Source organism: Haliaeetus albicilla, chromosome 2 (assembly GCF_947461875.1).
Source record: "Haliaeetus albicilla chromosome 2, bHalAlb1.1, whole genome shotgun sequence".
Classification (NCBI taxonomy): Eukaryota; Metazoa; Chordata; class Aves; order Accipitriformes; family Accipitridae; genus Haliaeetus; species Haliaeetus albicilla.
The window spans coordinates 20571497-20584307 of record NC_091484.1 but is presented as its reverse complement, the minus strand read 5'-3'; the positions used below and the strand labels follow the sequence as shown (position 1 = coordinate 20584307).

General features: G+C 42.3%; 1 protein-coding gene across 1 annotated transcript in view; it reads right to left on the bottom strand.

Moving 5' to 3' along the window:
* The window catches only part of NPSR1 (neuropeptide S receptor 1), a 62236-nt gene that overhangs the window by 17918 nt on the left and 31507 nt on the right, over window positions 1-12811 (bottom strand). The window contains exons 3-4 of the mRNA XM_069809275.1: window positions 2596-2699; window positions 2156-2249 (exon numbers count right to left, since the gene is read on the bottom strand). Of these exons, the coding sequence (XP_069665376.1) occupies window positions 2156-2249; window positions 2596-2699 (198 nt within the window). The remainder of the gene's footprint in view (window positions 1-2155; window positions 2250-2595; window positions 2700-12811) is intronic.

Genomic DNA, 12811 nt, shown 5'->3' with positions numbered 1-12811 from the left:
CCTTTTCAACATGGTGAAATATTAATAAAATGTCTTCCGCTATAACTTCTCAGTTTCTTTTCTTTTTGATCTTTGTTTTACAACTTATTTTTTTTTAATGACCCCTTTGGTTATTGAATTAGGTGCCTCATACAGTAGAAGTGTTAGGATTTAGATTGTATAATTCTTCCACATCCTGTACTTTCTGTGGTCATTTATGTATTTGCAAAGTAAGTATAAAAAATTTAACTGTTGAACTTTGTTTTCTTAGAAGCCATGCAAAATACAGCTCATTGCAAATACTTTTAACAAGACTTGAGGCTAGTAACTAAACCACAATTTTAAAAAAAAGAAATTGTTTGACATTTTCAAAGCAAAATGTTTGATTTTTCTTTCCTAAATGATATTTCAAGGCTACATGGAAACATATTTTTTTAAAATTGGTAAGGAGAAACAACTCTTTTGTTTCTTGATTGAGGGATTTTGGGGGATGAGTGTTTCATTTTGGAAAGAAAATTGCCACAGGTTGACTCAGAACTGTTCTTAAAGTTTGACTGTGTCATCACCAGTGACAATGTTTTCTAAATCTCTTTGTTCTCTGTTTGCAGAATAGCGAAGAGGGCATTTCAAAAGCCCCCCGCCACGACACCTCTTCTAGGAATAGCTGAGTTGAAAAGTTGAATATTTATGTATATTCCAGGAAGTTGCTATTGTAAATATACCTCTCTAGATCCTTCTTTTGGATTTACAGCTGCCTACTTTTTCCCTTTGAACATGGTCTTTGCTCGTCCATCAATGTGTAGCCAGCGTTTGCCAGAGGCAGGTGGGCTTTGTCAGTGTTATCTCTGCTCTTGGCCTTTTCCCCCCACCCAGAGCCGCACCCAGCTGATGGCTCTGCTGCCCCTCAACCGGGTCCGATGTCTGCTCTTCTCCAGTCTTAAAAAGAAAAGAAAAAACTTTATGGTATAGGTATGGGAAATGGGACCGAGTTAAAAGAAAAACGTTTTTATAAAGATTTGAGGTGGTTTGGTGGGGTTTTTTTCAACTTCAAAGTGATTTGCAAAGATTAACCACCAATTTTTTTACTAAGACCAGGCGGTAATTTAACAAGTGCTGCTTTTTCTGTACCATGTATGAAGAAGTAATGCCAGCGGATCTGTCTGACTGCTCGCCTCACTCAGCTGGCAGGTTTATGAGCCCTCCCCAGCCTGGCGCAGCGTTGGCAGGAGCTGCAGAGCATGCTGCACCTCCCAGAGGCTGCTGAAGAAAACCTTGAGATCAATCTCCCCATTCTGAAAAAAGTTCGTCTGCCTGCTGGGGAATATGAAGTTAAATTTCACACAAGTATTTGAAGTTTTCAGACCTTAACATCTGCCAAAGCTGCACCACTGCCTGTGTGCTGTGATTGATTCATCGGTTTTTAAGGCCAGAAAGGACCATTAATCTGATCTCCTGAATAGAGCAGGCTGGCAAAAGCCATCATTACTCCAGAACAAGAATGATATTTGCATCTGATTAACCAGCATCTTCCAGCCCTCATGGTTCTTGTAACTGTTCCCCTTCCTTCCCACCTGCTATTTCTGTTTATTCACTCCGTGCAACACACTTAATGTCCCACTTTGGCTCTGTAGGAAAGAAATCATGTTCTTTAAATTGTACTGCTAAGCAGCCAGGATATATCTGAGTGCTGTAAAAATAACCATTAGAAGAAATTATAAGAAACAACAGATATTCAAACTTATATGCTATAGCTTTTGAAGTTCTCCTATCAAACTGTTGTATAAATTCTCCATACTGGACTCTCTATCCAATTATTTTTTAGTGTGAATAAACAGACAATATAGCTCTTGCAGCTCCTAGAGTCAGTATAGTTGTACGAGGGTTAGCTTTTGCCCATAATAACCTTCTCAAAATGCTGGAAGATAATGAAATCTCTATACTTTTTAAAATGTCATTTCATTCTTTGCTAAAACAATGCTTAAAAAAACTGCTGAGGGCTAAGAGCAGCTTAATAAATCTTGAAACTGCAGCTCCTTTGCCATTTGGAAAACTGTAATGGAGCCCAAATGTTGCTACAGCAGGAATGAATAATTCATGACAACAAGGTTAAGAATTTTGAAACTAAAACATACCCAATAATATCCATAGCAATAGCAAGGTACAGAAATTCTCCTACCTCCCTGCAAGAACTTCATTGGGTAAACTATGGCATGATACCGGTCTATGCTTAGTGACACGAGGACGTAAGTTGAGGCATATAGTAGGACCACCTGGGGCAGAAGGTATATAAGGCAGCAGTTGAGACACATTTATTGCAGAAAATAATGTCAGCAAGAACACTGAAATAAGAATATTTGAAAACTTTTACTAAAAAAAAAAGAAAAAAGAAAAAAACCCTTGTATTTTCACCCAGATCTTTTTCCTTTATCTTATCCACAAAATTTAAGATTTAATATGCTTTAATTAAAAGTGTTTCAACTTTAAACAAACACTTTCAGCATTTAACACTTCTGATGCTAGAAAAATGTCTCCACAGGATTTTTGTTGGGGTTTACTGCTGTGGGGATGCAAAGCCATGAAAGCTTGGGCACACAGGAGAGCATGAGGTTTCTATACCTGGAAGTAGCGAACGACTCTACAGATGATATCAGGAGCCATAAAATCTCCAGTGTAGTGCCAAATGATGTCAGTCATTATGTTTATGAGTCCTGTGAATGAATCTGCAAAGAAAATTAACTGAAGAGGCATTAAAAGAAGCAAACACATGACTGCAGGTGAGCCACAGAGGCAGGTATGACCCTTGGGATGTACCAGCTCCCCCAGTCTTGAGGGCAGCCGCGCCATGACTGGTCAGCCCAGGATGCTAGAGGAGCTGGGAAAGCCTCAGAAAACACTTAAAGTTTTGTGTATTTATTTTCTTGTTCTCTTAATTTAATGCCAATCCATTCAGACAGACTGGGCAAGATTCCTCTAAGCACTGGAGCCCACAGCTGGTTTCTTGTGAGCAGGATTTGCCACTGCCCTTCGGGCTGTGGTTCAGCCTGGCTGGCATTGCAAATGGGTCGGGTGAGCTGCACCCTTAAAGTGCCTTTTTCTCTCCGTTGCTTATAAAGGGATGTGAGGTGACCAGCCAAGATGGCCACATCAGCCCTAGGCTGGATGCAGGTCCTGGTCTATACCCGCATCTATGCCAAAGATGCCTAGCATTAGCTGAGATCAATTCCTCCTCAAATAACAATTTGCTTTTTGTGAGTAGAGCTGCATAAAAAAATCACCTGTGGGTGTTAATCCCACCTACACCTAAACGTCCATGAGAGCCATGGAGGGAACTGCCCGATAGGCCTGATCCTGCAGTTGGCCAGGCTCACTGCTGCCTTCTAAGGGCCCCGGGTTTTCCATGAGGTGTGGATAAAATATAGTCTTGAAGAAGCTGTACGTTAGTGTCTGAGTGTGTCGGCTTGATCCCAGCTGTGCCAAATATTGAACTATTTAATGTCCTTTTTTCTTTGTCTTTTCTTTCACTGTAAAAAGAAATATGTCTCCTGCTAAAGCACCTGGGGTGATATCCAAACACTACTGAGGTCAATGGAAATGTTTTTAGGATTTTATTCGCAAACTTAATTATTTAATGACTAACCCTGCCTTGTCAGCTTAAAGTTAGCCTACTTATGCCTGTACTTTTGCATTCACCAAAATAAATACACCTCAGACCATCTTTTTTTTTGTGTGAGAAAATCTAGGGAGATATTCCAGCCTTTGTTCTGCTTCTTATTGAACAAATGAGCACTCACAGTGATGCAAGTTTTACAGAGGAATTGCAAAAGCAGGTACTGTGGTTGTACCTATGGGCAATACTAAGTTTTGTCTTTAAAACCCAGATAATAAAAAAGTTCTCTCCCTGTAGGACAGGATAAATGTTTTAGGCACTGTCCATGGAAGAAAATGTGTGCCAATCCAGTGTCCTGCCACTTTAAGTAACACAGCATGTTGCTCTTCTTGCAGTTTACCACAAAGGGAGAGAGCAGGTTGGGAAAACATTTTGTGTGATTTGTCAGGACAAAACTAAGAAATACAAAGAAATAGCTTCAATCCATATTTAAAAAACCGAGAGCGGTGAGGTAAAATGTTTCATTTTGATACCATCATTTTGCACATTTGAAAACCATCTCTAAAGTTTAGTGTGATAAAGGCATCCTAACCCTCTTATCAGAAGATTTTGGTTTGAAATGTATGCTTTTGGAAAGAAAATATTTCCACAATTTCAAAACATTCTTTTTGAGCAATAAACAGTTTGAACCAGTATTTCCAAGCAAACAGGTAGGGGTTTGGCAAAATGAGTTTCTTCTAAGCCCTTTGAAATTCCAGAAATTCCAGATACTTCTAGCTGAAAACTAAGATCTCAGCTTAATGCTTTAGAAGAACAACCAGTTTTGCTTCACTGGAAAACTAGGATTATTTTTTCTGTATCAGTAATCCTTTACCTCCTTTTTTTCTTCAATCCTTTATGTCCTCTTTTTCTTCAAGGCTCAGTTCAAAATGAAATTAGAGCAGAAATGTCATTGCTGTTGCTCGTAACTACATTGCCTCCCTCTTTATGACTTTATTGTTCAATTAATTCTGGTTTTCTCTTTCCTCTCCGGTGTTTCCCAACCCCACTTTCTCTCACTTCCCTCTTCCCCTGCCTCCAGAAGAAGAGTGGATCAGAGATGACCTCCAGAAGGAAGTTTGTGGTTTGAAACCTTGTGTTAAACATTGCTCATTGATTAGAGTGGTGGGGCAAGGGATGATTGTTCCACTGATGAGTATAGTGGCTTTAAGACTTTATGGAAAAGATTGTAGGTGTGTATAACTAAGGTGGCCTTTGAAGAAACCGCAGAGTTTAAGGGTTTCAAAAAGTGAAACACATCTTCCAGCAGTGGTTCCAATCCATCCCTTCCCCTTTCCTTACTCCTGAATTATTGATTCATATTCTTTCTCTCTCCAGTAATGAAATATTCATTGGTTCAAAGTAATACACATCAATAGAGCTTCACCTCAGGGTATCCTCCAGCTTTTGATGGTCTGAGCATCTGCCAAGCAGGTGGCAAATGAGGGTTCAACTTCCCTCCAACGGAGGAAGGCGAGGGGTTACCGTCCCTCCTACCCACCTCAGTGCTCTTTAGAGGAAAGGGAGGGAGAAGGGAAGGCACCTCAGATGTCTCTTCATTTCCCCCCTCTCACCATCATTTTGCCATCCCTTTCCAACACATTAGGAGAGTGCTTTGGAGGTGCATCCTGCAGGTGAGGTGAGAGATGGGCCAGTGTCCTGGTTGTCTCGAGGATGGCAGGTGTGTAGCTGCCTGCTGGGTGTAAGCAGTTTGGGCAGGTCCAGAAGCACACTGACAGCGTATGCCCACATCAGCTTTTTAGTTTGCACTGGGAGTGCTTTTTTTAACCTGTGGCTGGCCCCCACTTCACTGGGTCATGCAATGGAGAAGCCGCAGGGGAAGGAGCCTTCGCTTCAGCTGACGCTCAACTCGAAGGTGCTCTCCAGGGGTGCCCCTTATGCACCCCACACCATGTAGCTGCCAGCCAGTGCTCAGGCTGAGGGACCACGGGGGTGTTTACTCGGCTGAAGCAGAGCCCTCTCCCCAAATGCACAGTGTGGATATCAGCTCCATCTTTGTCATGCTACAGGTCTGTTCCCGCTGCACAGCATAACCTACCAATATAGCTATAGCCTTAAGTACTTCAGGAGCTTTAAAGACAACTCGAAACTGTCTTTCCCTTGAAAGCCTTTGAGTGAGGTTTTTCAGGTGACTGCAAGGTTTAAACTTCACAGCTGCTTTGTGCCAGCAGCCTCAGCTCCTCTCCCCCAGTGGCACATTTTAAGAGATCTTTGTGCTGAGTTTCTGAATCGCTGTGGAGGGCTCAGCATGTGCTCCTCTGAGCATATGCCCCTGAGCACAACATGCATGTGTGTGCCAAAGCAGATGCAGCCAGCTGTGTGTGAGTACCAAATTAGCCAGATTTCTCAATACCCTTTAATTACAGAAATATTCTCCCACACAACGTCCTCATGCCCTCTGCAGGTTTCAGGAACCTCTTTTGTCTCTTTGATCCTACCAAGTACCAGACCAACTTTTCTCCCTCCTTTGCTCTTCCACTGCCTGCTCCAGAGGATGTTTCTTACCCCATCTCTTCAAAGGACTGAATTCTGTCATTCTGACCCAACTGCACACCTTTAGAGGATTTGTCATGCAGACACAGGTTACTTTACTTAGGGTACCAAGTAAATAATGTTCCTCGTGCTTTAGACTACAAGTCCCAATGTGCCGGTGCTACAAATCTGATACATAGATCATGAATTACCAGCAGAGCTTTAGTCACTGGTAGATGAATCCTCCTCACCCACCTATCATCTCAGATGCAATTGCAGCCACAATCACAGTGTCTTGAAATCCCCATTCTTCATGTAATTTGAATTGTTGTAATAGAGGTTAATGTTTAGAAGTCAGCTGATTTCAGCAGTGTGATCTCAGCAGATCACATGTTCCCTGGTTGCTTTTGGCAAGCCTACACCTTGATGCGTGTCACTGGATTACATCTTTGGCATCCTAAGTGGTAAATGTCAGGTATAAGAAACCAACACATCCGACACATTGCTGTAAACCTTGGTGTCCTCATTACTGCTTGTATCCTCACTGTTCCTTACTAAGCTGGTGGCTTGCATATTAGATACTTGTGTTCTTTCACTGATGAATGTTCCTGGGCCAAATGGCACCAAGCTCATTCCTGAAAACAGTGCTATCAACCTTCACTCATAACGGTGTGTGAGCTTGTCATTGCCACTGCTTTCTTAATACTCTTCTGTTTTTTTACCAAGAAGTGGTGTGTGTACTGTGGTTCGCTGTCTGCATTGCTAGGCAACTGTGTGGTTATAGGCTCATTTAATTCCTCAGAAAAATGGGCAGAAAATCAATTAATGACATATATTCTCTTTTGACAGAAAATAAAAATACCAGCAAGTGATAGTTCGTGACTTTTAACATAAGCCAAATGTATATTCACAAAATGACGCAGACAAAACGATTCCTTGTTGGAGAGAAGACATGGCACTAGTGTGATGGGGATGGTAGCAGTTTGCTCTTGAGGGGAGGTGGAGTTTCTATAAGCTAATTTAAAAGAAAAATTCCATGACACTTCAATAACAAGGAAAAGCAGAGGGAGGTAGGGAGGAAAGATGGCTTTGCCTGTAGTGCAGAGGGAGGGAAAAATGGCTTGTTGGGATTTGCACAACTTAGAGCTGTATGAACCAGGCAGAGGTCTGCAACCCTTCAGCTGCCTCCCCCCTGTCACCACCATGGCCTCATCCAGTCCTCAAAGGCAGAACCAGTATCTGCCTTTACAAACCTGTCAGTGTTTCAAAATGCAGCATTTTAAACCAGCATTTATTAGAAAGACCAAGAAAATGGCTGAGAAAGAGAAGCAGCCTGTTCCTAGAGGAGACTGAAACAAGCTGAATATAGTGGTACGGCATCTATGGCTGGGAAATACAGCAGGTAGTGAAACAACCTGTGAAAATCCTGGGCCCTAAAGACCAATATTACCTGAGACCCCATCATGCTCAATAAAATCCTTTTGGATTTTTTAAGGGCGTGACTGAGTGCAGGCATTGCCTCTAGGCTTTTGAGCAAAGGAACCACTCGGTTCAGGAGATGATTGCAGCAGCTTGGGTGGTGGGTGCTGCCTCGTATGACTGACGAGCACAAAAATGGGAAAAAGGAAACACTGCCCTTGGACGGACAAATCTGAATGCAGGCTTTCTGTTGTTGTGAGTGAGACAAATTTTTGTGGCAAAAAAACCTCCACAGAGATAGAAGTCCATTATAGAAAACAAATGGAGGTAATTAGTGATCTGGCATGGGAATAGAGACAGGTTACAACTGTACAACAGTTAATTTGTTCATAGAAATTCATTGACTTGATGGCATTGCCTTGTGCAGACTTCAGGATATTTCTTTCATTATGACTAAGGAGGTTAAGACAAAAATCAGTGCTAGCATGTCTGCAAGAAAATATCTCTATCATTTGATTATTGGTACTGACACCACTCTTCCCTTAAGACACTTACCCTAAAGATGCTAAAAGTCTTTTCTGTCAGAAGTGGAGAGCAGATTGCTGGTAAACAGTGGTGGGTTAAAAAGCTCCACGTGTCATCTCAGCTGCAGTTTGATCATTTTTTCCCCTGATGAAGAACAGTCCTATTAAGTTGGATGTGGTAATCCATGACTTTTTGGTGAAGCTGTGCCTCTTACTGAAATTTCATCCCTCTTTTCACATCACTTACAGAGTGATTCCATTTTAAGGAGGGATGTTTTGTTCTGCTTTGTTGACGGCACCAAGCTGCACAAGGCACCACCACAGCAGCATGATTTTTTAAGGCAAGACAGGGGGTGCAAGTTCCTCATCAGGGCTGAGCATTTCATGTGGCTCATTTTGGTTTTGACCTCACCATGGGCATTCCTGTCACCTACCACTTCCCAAAGAGCACATCCTCTGGAAGCATCAGAAGCAGCCATTTACTAACACCTGCCTGCAACACAATGATAGACCCTTAAAAACAAAAATAGCATCACTGCCCTATTACAGCAATAAGGTCCTGTCCATGATTTTTGAAGTGATGAGGCAGCCACCGCTGATGTGCTATTGCTGCTCTGTACCATAGTTGATGTTCTGTCAGCTAATAAGAGTCAGTGCTGTGATCTTGCCTTGCAAGTTAGTAAAACCCCTAGCTGGTTCTGTTACAGACCTGAGGGTGCAAGAAATTTACATTTAGGTGTACTTAGGGCTCCTGAAGTGGCAGGTTGGCTTGAGGACAGGCACAGGGGAGAGTGAGCAGGAGAAGCTGCCCTACCTTCCACAGACAGCCCTGCAGCTCATTTCATTACGTCCTTACTCCCACTCTTCCCTCAGTCTGTGCTTTCCACTGAAAACACCACATGTGGCTTTGCAAGTATATGCTGCACTAGAAATAATTTTGTGACCATGTTAGCTAGAAAATGTACCCAGCCCTCTGCTCTCATTCAGCAGCTGATGATGAAATAGGTTACGTAGCTGCTCTGGGCACCTGTAGGACAAGATACTTGCAAGATACCTAGAAGATGCCTTTTAAAAGGATTACATTTGAGCTCTTAAAACACTGAGCCCCCAGGAGCCTGGTGCAGTGCCTCCCCATGCAGCCATGGTGCAGCAAGGGACTGCACATGGGGCATGGGTGGGTGCTAAGGGCCCAGGGGCAAGAGCCACCCTCACATTTTCACCCTTTGATAGCCTATTTGTCCTCTTCACAATCCCTCTAGGTGCATTTGTCTGAGTTTGGGGTTGTTTACAACTCCTTGCTCCAGCATTGCAGAGCAACTGGGCATGATGTTGGAGATGCGGCCAATGAGGGGATAGCTGGCACCCCCAGGGCCTACCGTGAACCCACCCACCCTGAATTTAACTCTTTTAGAAATGTTGATGGGGAGCAGATGTGGTTGTGCTTAGGTGGTGCCAGGATCCCAGCTCTCTGCCAGAGACTTCCTGGCAAAGAGGGGAGAAGCACAAGCCAAAATTCAGGGTGTGCTAAGCTTTTGTGGGGAATCAGCAAGCACACTCACAAGCACTTGGTTCTGCTGCGGTGCTTGCACTGGAGCACGCATGAGGCAGCAGGTTTGACACATGTGCCAACAATGTGTACTACACCACTCTTGTGTGTTTTCTCCTTCAGGCCTGGCAGCCTGGAGCAGAACACAAAATATAATGGATGAAACAAAACACACTTGAAAATTTTCAAGAGGAAACCTGTTCATTTCCCTTGTTAAAGCTATGCAGATTTTTTTCTCTTTCTGGCTCACAGGAAGTGACAGGGAATTTTGTTACACTGGGTGAGCATTTTAGTTATTTATTGCATTTCTTACATTTCTGCTCCGAGGTCCCCCTCCTCCTTAGATGAGGCAAGCCCTGTTAGGCTAGATGTTGTAAAGGGTGGATGCAGTGAGGCTCCAGCCTCACTCCAGAGCTCATCCAGGCTAAAAGATGGAGGGCTGAGAAAAGCATGTACTGCACAACGTTAACCTCTTAAGAAACAGTGCTTACAAGAAAGCTGGAGAGCAGTTCCCTAGGAATTAAAATTCATCATGCCCTGACACTGTGAAGGGCATTAAGGTTTTGTTTAATTTGCATTTATTAATAAATCTCTTCCTACCTTTCCTTCCCACCTCACCCTTGCTGTGGGGATAGATCGGAGGGGCACAGGGGGCTAGACTGAATCAGCAGAGCTGCAGGAGGGAGCACAGCACCTCCCAAAACAGGACAGGACAGCTGGAACAGCAGATGCACATCAAATGCAGTGGAGGGTGAGCAAGGAGGAGGATGTGGATTATAATATCAGGTCATCCATATCAGTGGTGGTTTCAGTCATTCAGAAAACCTGGTTCCTCCCGCAAAGGTGAAGAACTGATTGGAGAATTTTTTCCTTGTAAAATCAGGATGTATCATGAAGCAGTCAGGAAAGTAAAGGTAAATGATTTCCATTCAAATGCCCCTTTCTTCAGACCTCTGCCCATACTGTGGTTTTTGATTGGCAGTTCCCCTTAGAGGGCATGTGCAGAGGCAGATGAAGTTGATGATAATTCTGAATGTTAAGACAAAGTTCCCACTTCCCATCTTGTGTTACTTACACATAGACGAGACCACGGTCTACTAGATCAAACATTATTTGGTTGTATGCCATTGCTCAGTAGGACATTCTGTGTAAAGAGAGAATTTTTTCTGAACAGACCATATAGAATCAACTGAATATAGTTTCACACTGGGGTTTGAAGAGTGGACAAAGAGTTTCAGCAGCTGTTCACACAACAGGTAACAGCAAACCTGCAAAAAACATAGTTAAGATTCCTGTTTTATTGAGTCCTGTGGCTGTAGATTTTGAAATAGGAATTGAGCTTCTCTAGATATATGGACATATGACTTATGCATGCCTGAATATGTAAGTCAAAGTTCAGCAAGAACAAGTGTTCAATCACTATTAGTTAACTATTGAGAAAGTATATTTCAAATGCAACTCATTAATTTAACTCTCCTTCAGGCAAAGCAGAACAGGTAGAAAGAATAAAAGCAGTGGGGGGAAAAAAACCTGCATAGGGGAGACTGGCTTCAGTTAGTGTAAATGCAGATGATAAGCTCGTATGCATCAGCTTGTCTTACCTACGTACTGGAAAACAAGGACGTGCCTCCTCAGAGGACATAGAAATCACACCATTTGTAATACATTGCCTCTTCATTTATTTCAAGTGGTGCCTGTACTTCTAGCATTTTCCAGGAGAAATACACCTTCTAAGATACCAAGTACCAAACAAGTCCATTTTAATTCTGTCCTTCCCCAACATTTTGTACATAGTTTCTTTCATTATTTCCACTGAATCCCCTTACTGATACTTTTCTGGCAACTCTGTACCTCAAGTATTTTAAGGATTGCACGTTCATATCTTGGTCACAACAGCAGCTGTATGATTACTCTCATGTAAAAGATATGGACTATCCTGGGAGTACTTTCTGTTGGTCTAGTTCAGGCATTCTGGTCATTATAGTCACCCCAATACCTGCACTTCTTACAATCCTGTCTTAGTAGGCTCAGATACTGTTGATGCAGATAGATACTTTAGTCTAAGTAGGAACAGTAAGAATAAAGCTTTCTTTCCTCCCTCGCGGCAAACTGTAAATCAGATTCCTATGATGCTCAAGCAGTGATACTGCATTCTGCAGCTCAATTTTCATCCAACCTTAGGTTTGCAATTACAGAACAGTAGAACAATGTTGATTCCCATTTTTGTACCTGCTTTGTCTCCCCTGGTGTTTGCTGATAGCATAAACAAAAGCATACTGTTCAGATTCGTTGGAGAATTGCCTTGTAAAATCATCATGTGGAAAAGGTAGCACATGCAAATGGATACTGAGCTGTTTTCCATTACATATACTCCAATGCCAGAACAGGCTGAAGATTTCATTACATATGGTCTGGATCTCAGTCCTATAACTGGGCTGAACTTGGCCAAAATGGACTTCTAAGCATTTGGTCTTATTAGACAACTAAGTTTCTGTAGCACCATATGTGATACCTTTGACCTGAATTCCATAAATCCTGTTAAACCTTTGTAAGCATTTGGTAACCAGGTAGGCAATGGAGTTAAAGGAAGTGACTCTCCACGGAAAGCCTGTAAAACATGTGAATGTGAGTCGTACAGATTGGCGGGTGAGGAATTACAGCATGAAAATGCTGGGTGTTTTGTCTTACAGCCCTTTGGAAAGATGGGAAAAAGAAAGTGTTCTATTGTTGGTGGCACAATCTCACTTGGACAATAAATAAATATCACTGCTTTAATATGCAAGAAGGGAATAGAAAAAATCCCTACCTTCTTAATGTAGCTTTTTGTTTCAGTGCTTTTTAGTGCATGCAAAGGCTCTTGCCAGCATAACTTCCATTCGTTTGAAATTAGAAATGCTGCAGTACAGATGATGGACTAAAAGGTGTTAATGATGTATTTGTATATCTGATGTCAAAAGTTTAAAGTCATGTCTTTTAACAGAAGCTAATGAGATCCTAAACGATGATTCCAAGTAAAGCGTAGTCATTATGGCCATACTGCTGGCAGCACCATGCTCGTGCAATCCTGTCTTTCAACATTTACGGCCAGCATACAAAGAAGTCAGGTAGAAAACTCCACACACCTATCTTCATTTATCAACAGAAGTCAAACTCTCACGTAGAGTAACTGTAAAATAAATGTCCCCTCTGTCAGATGACAATCCC